General features: G+C 68.3%; 1 protein-coding gene across 1 annotated transcript in view; it reads right to left on the reverse strand.

Annotated features, from left to right (window-relative positions):
- Positions 1–202: 202 nt before the first annotated feature.
- The window catches only part of CHLNCDRAFT_139544 (hypothetical protein), a gene marked incomplete at both ends in the record, with an annotated part of 3798 nt that continues 2652 nt past the window's right edge, over positions 203–1348 (reverse strand). The window contains 4 exons of the mRNA XM_005844046.1: positions 203–274; positions 414–526; positions 721–827; positions 1021–1180. Of these exons, the coding sequence (XP_005844108.1) occupies positions 203–274; positions 414–526; positions 721–827; positions 1021–1180 (452 nt within the window). The remainder of the gene's footprint in view (positions 275–413; positions 527–720; positions 828–1020; positions 1181–1348) is intronic.

Genomic DNA, 1348 nt, shown 5'->3' on the forward strand with positions numbered 1-1348 from the left:
AGCATAGCAGCAGACAGGGCGCCCCAATGCGCTTGTATACCACATGTGGTTTGGGGGCAGGTGTGTAACGATGGTGGAGGTGAGGGATGAGCAAGGGGCCCGGGGGGCAGCAAGGCAGGGGAGAGGACCGCGGCGCCGGGCGCGCCTGGCAAGGTCAGAGCGCAGCCAGTGGGGGAGCCAGGCAGCCAGCGCTGGCGCTCACCTGAGAAGGGCAGGCCCGCGATGTTGATGGCCAGCAGCATGGGCACAGACACCTTGAGGTGCTCCCAGGTGGCTGCAGGGCAGGCAGGCGTGCACGAGCTGGGTAGTGATGGCGGCGGTGGTCTGTGTACTCACTGCCTGCTTCCTGCCCAGCCCTGCCCAGCCCTGCCCTGCCCTGCCCTGCCCCTGCCTCCGCTGCCCCCCCGACCCACCCTCGTTGTCTCCCGTCCAGATGGCGCCGATGCGCTGCGTGCCGGCGAAGAAAGCGCGGGACAGCACAAAGGGGCGGTCGCCGTCGGGGCCCCACTCCTCAAACCCGCGCTTCCTGCGCAGAAGAAGAAATAGGAGAAGCAGCAGTGAGTGCACCGGACAGAGCAGGCATGTGACGAGGCAGCCATCAGGGAAGCGCCCCGGCCAGGCGCGGCGCCAGGGCAGGCAGACACGGTTGCCACGTTTCCACCAGGCACTTCCCACCCACCCACCCACCCACCCACGCACACCACGCCCCACCAGGCCCACCTCAGCCCGTCTGCGGTGGCCATGTGGTAGAAGTAGCCGTACACGTTGTGCACGTCGCGGTGCTCCGCGGTACCGTTGAGGTGCAGGTTGTCCTTGTGCATGGTGATCTGCAGGGAGGCGAGCGAGGCGGGGGCGGGTGGGGGGGGCGCGCGAGGCGGGGAGGCGCACCAGATCGGCGGCAGCGGTGTGGTGTCCCAGCGGCAGATACGTCTCCCCCAGATACCGCGCTCCCCAACCCACGCCAGCTGTATGCCCCTTTGTACAAGCCACCCAGCCGCCCGGCCGCCCGGCTGCGCCCACCTCTGGCCCGTTGAACACGCTGGGCTCGTTCATGTCGTTCCAGATGTACAGGTGCTTGGTACTGCCGCTGTACACGCTGGTGGAGAACTGGTGGGACCACCAGTCCCGCACCTCGCCGTTCACCATGTCCAGGTAGGAGGAGGATCCCGGCCAGCACCAGCTGCAGGAAAGAAAGAAGGGCACCAGGGAGGGAGGGGGCGGCCGGAGGGGTGGGCGAGCGTGCCTGGCGGTGCAGTGGGGTTGGCGCCTGCAGCGGTGCACCGTGATGGCACCACCTCCTCCTCCACAAATGCCACCCATGCCCGTCTCCCATCCCCCCGGTACCCCC

This window comes from Chlorella variabilis, assembly GCF_000147415.1.
Source record: "Chlorella variabilis unplaced genomic scaffold CHLNCscaffold_25, whole genome shotgun sequence".
NCBI lineage: Eukaryota > Viridiplantae > Chlorophyta > Trebouxiophyceae > Chlorellales > Chlorellaceae > Chlorella > Chlorella variabilis.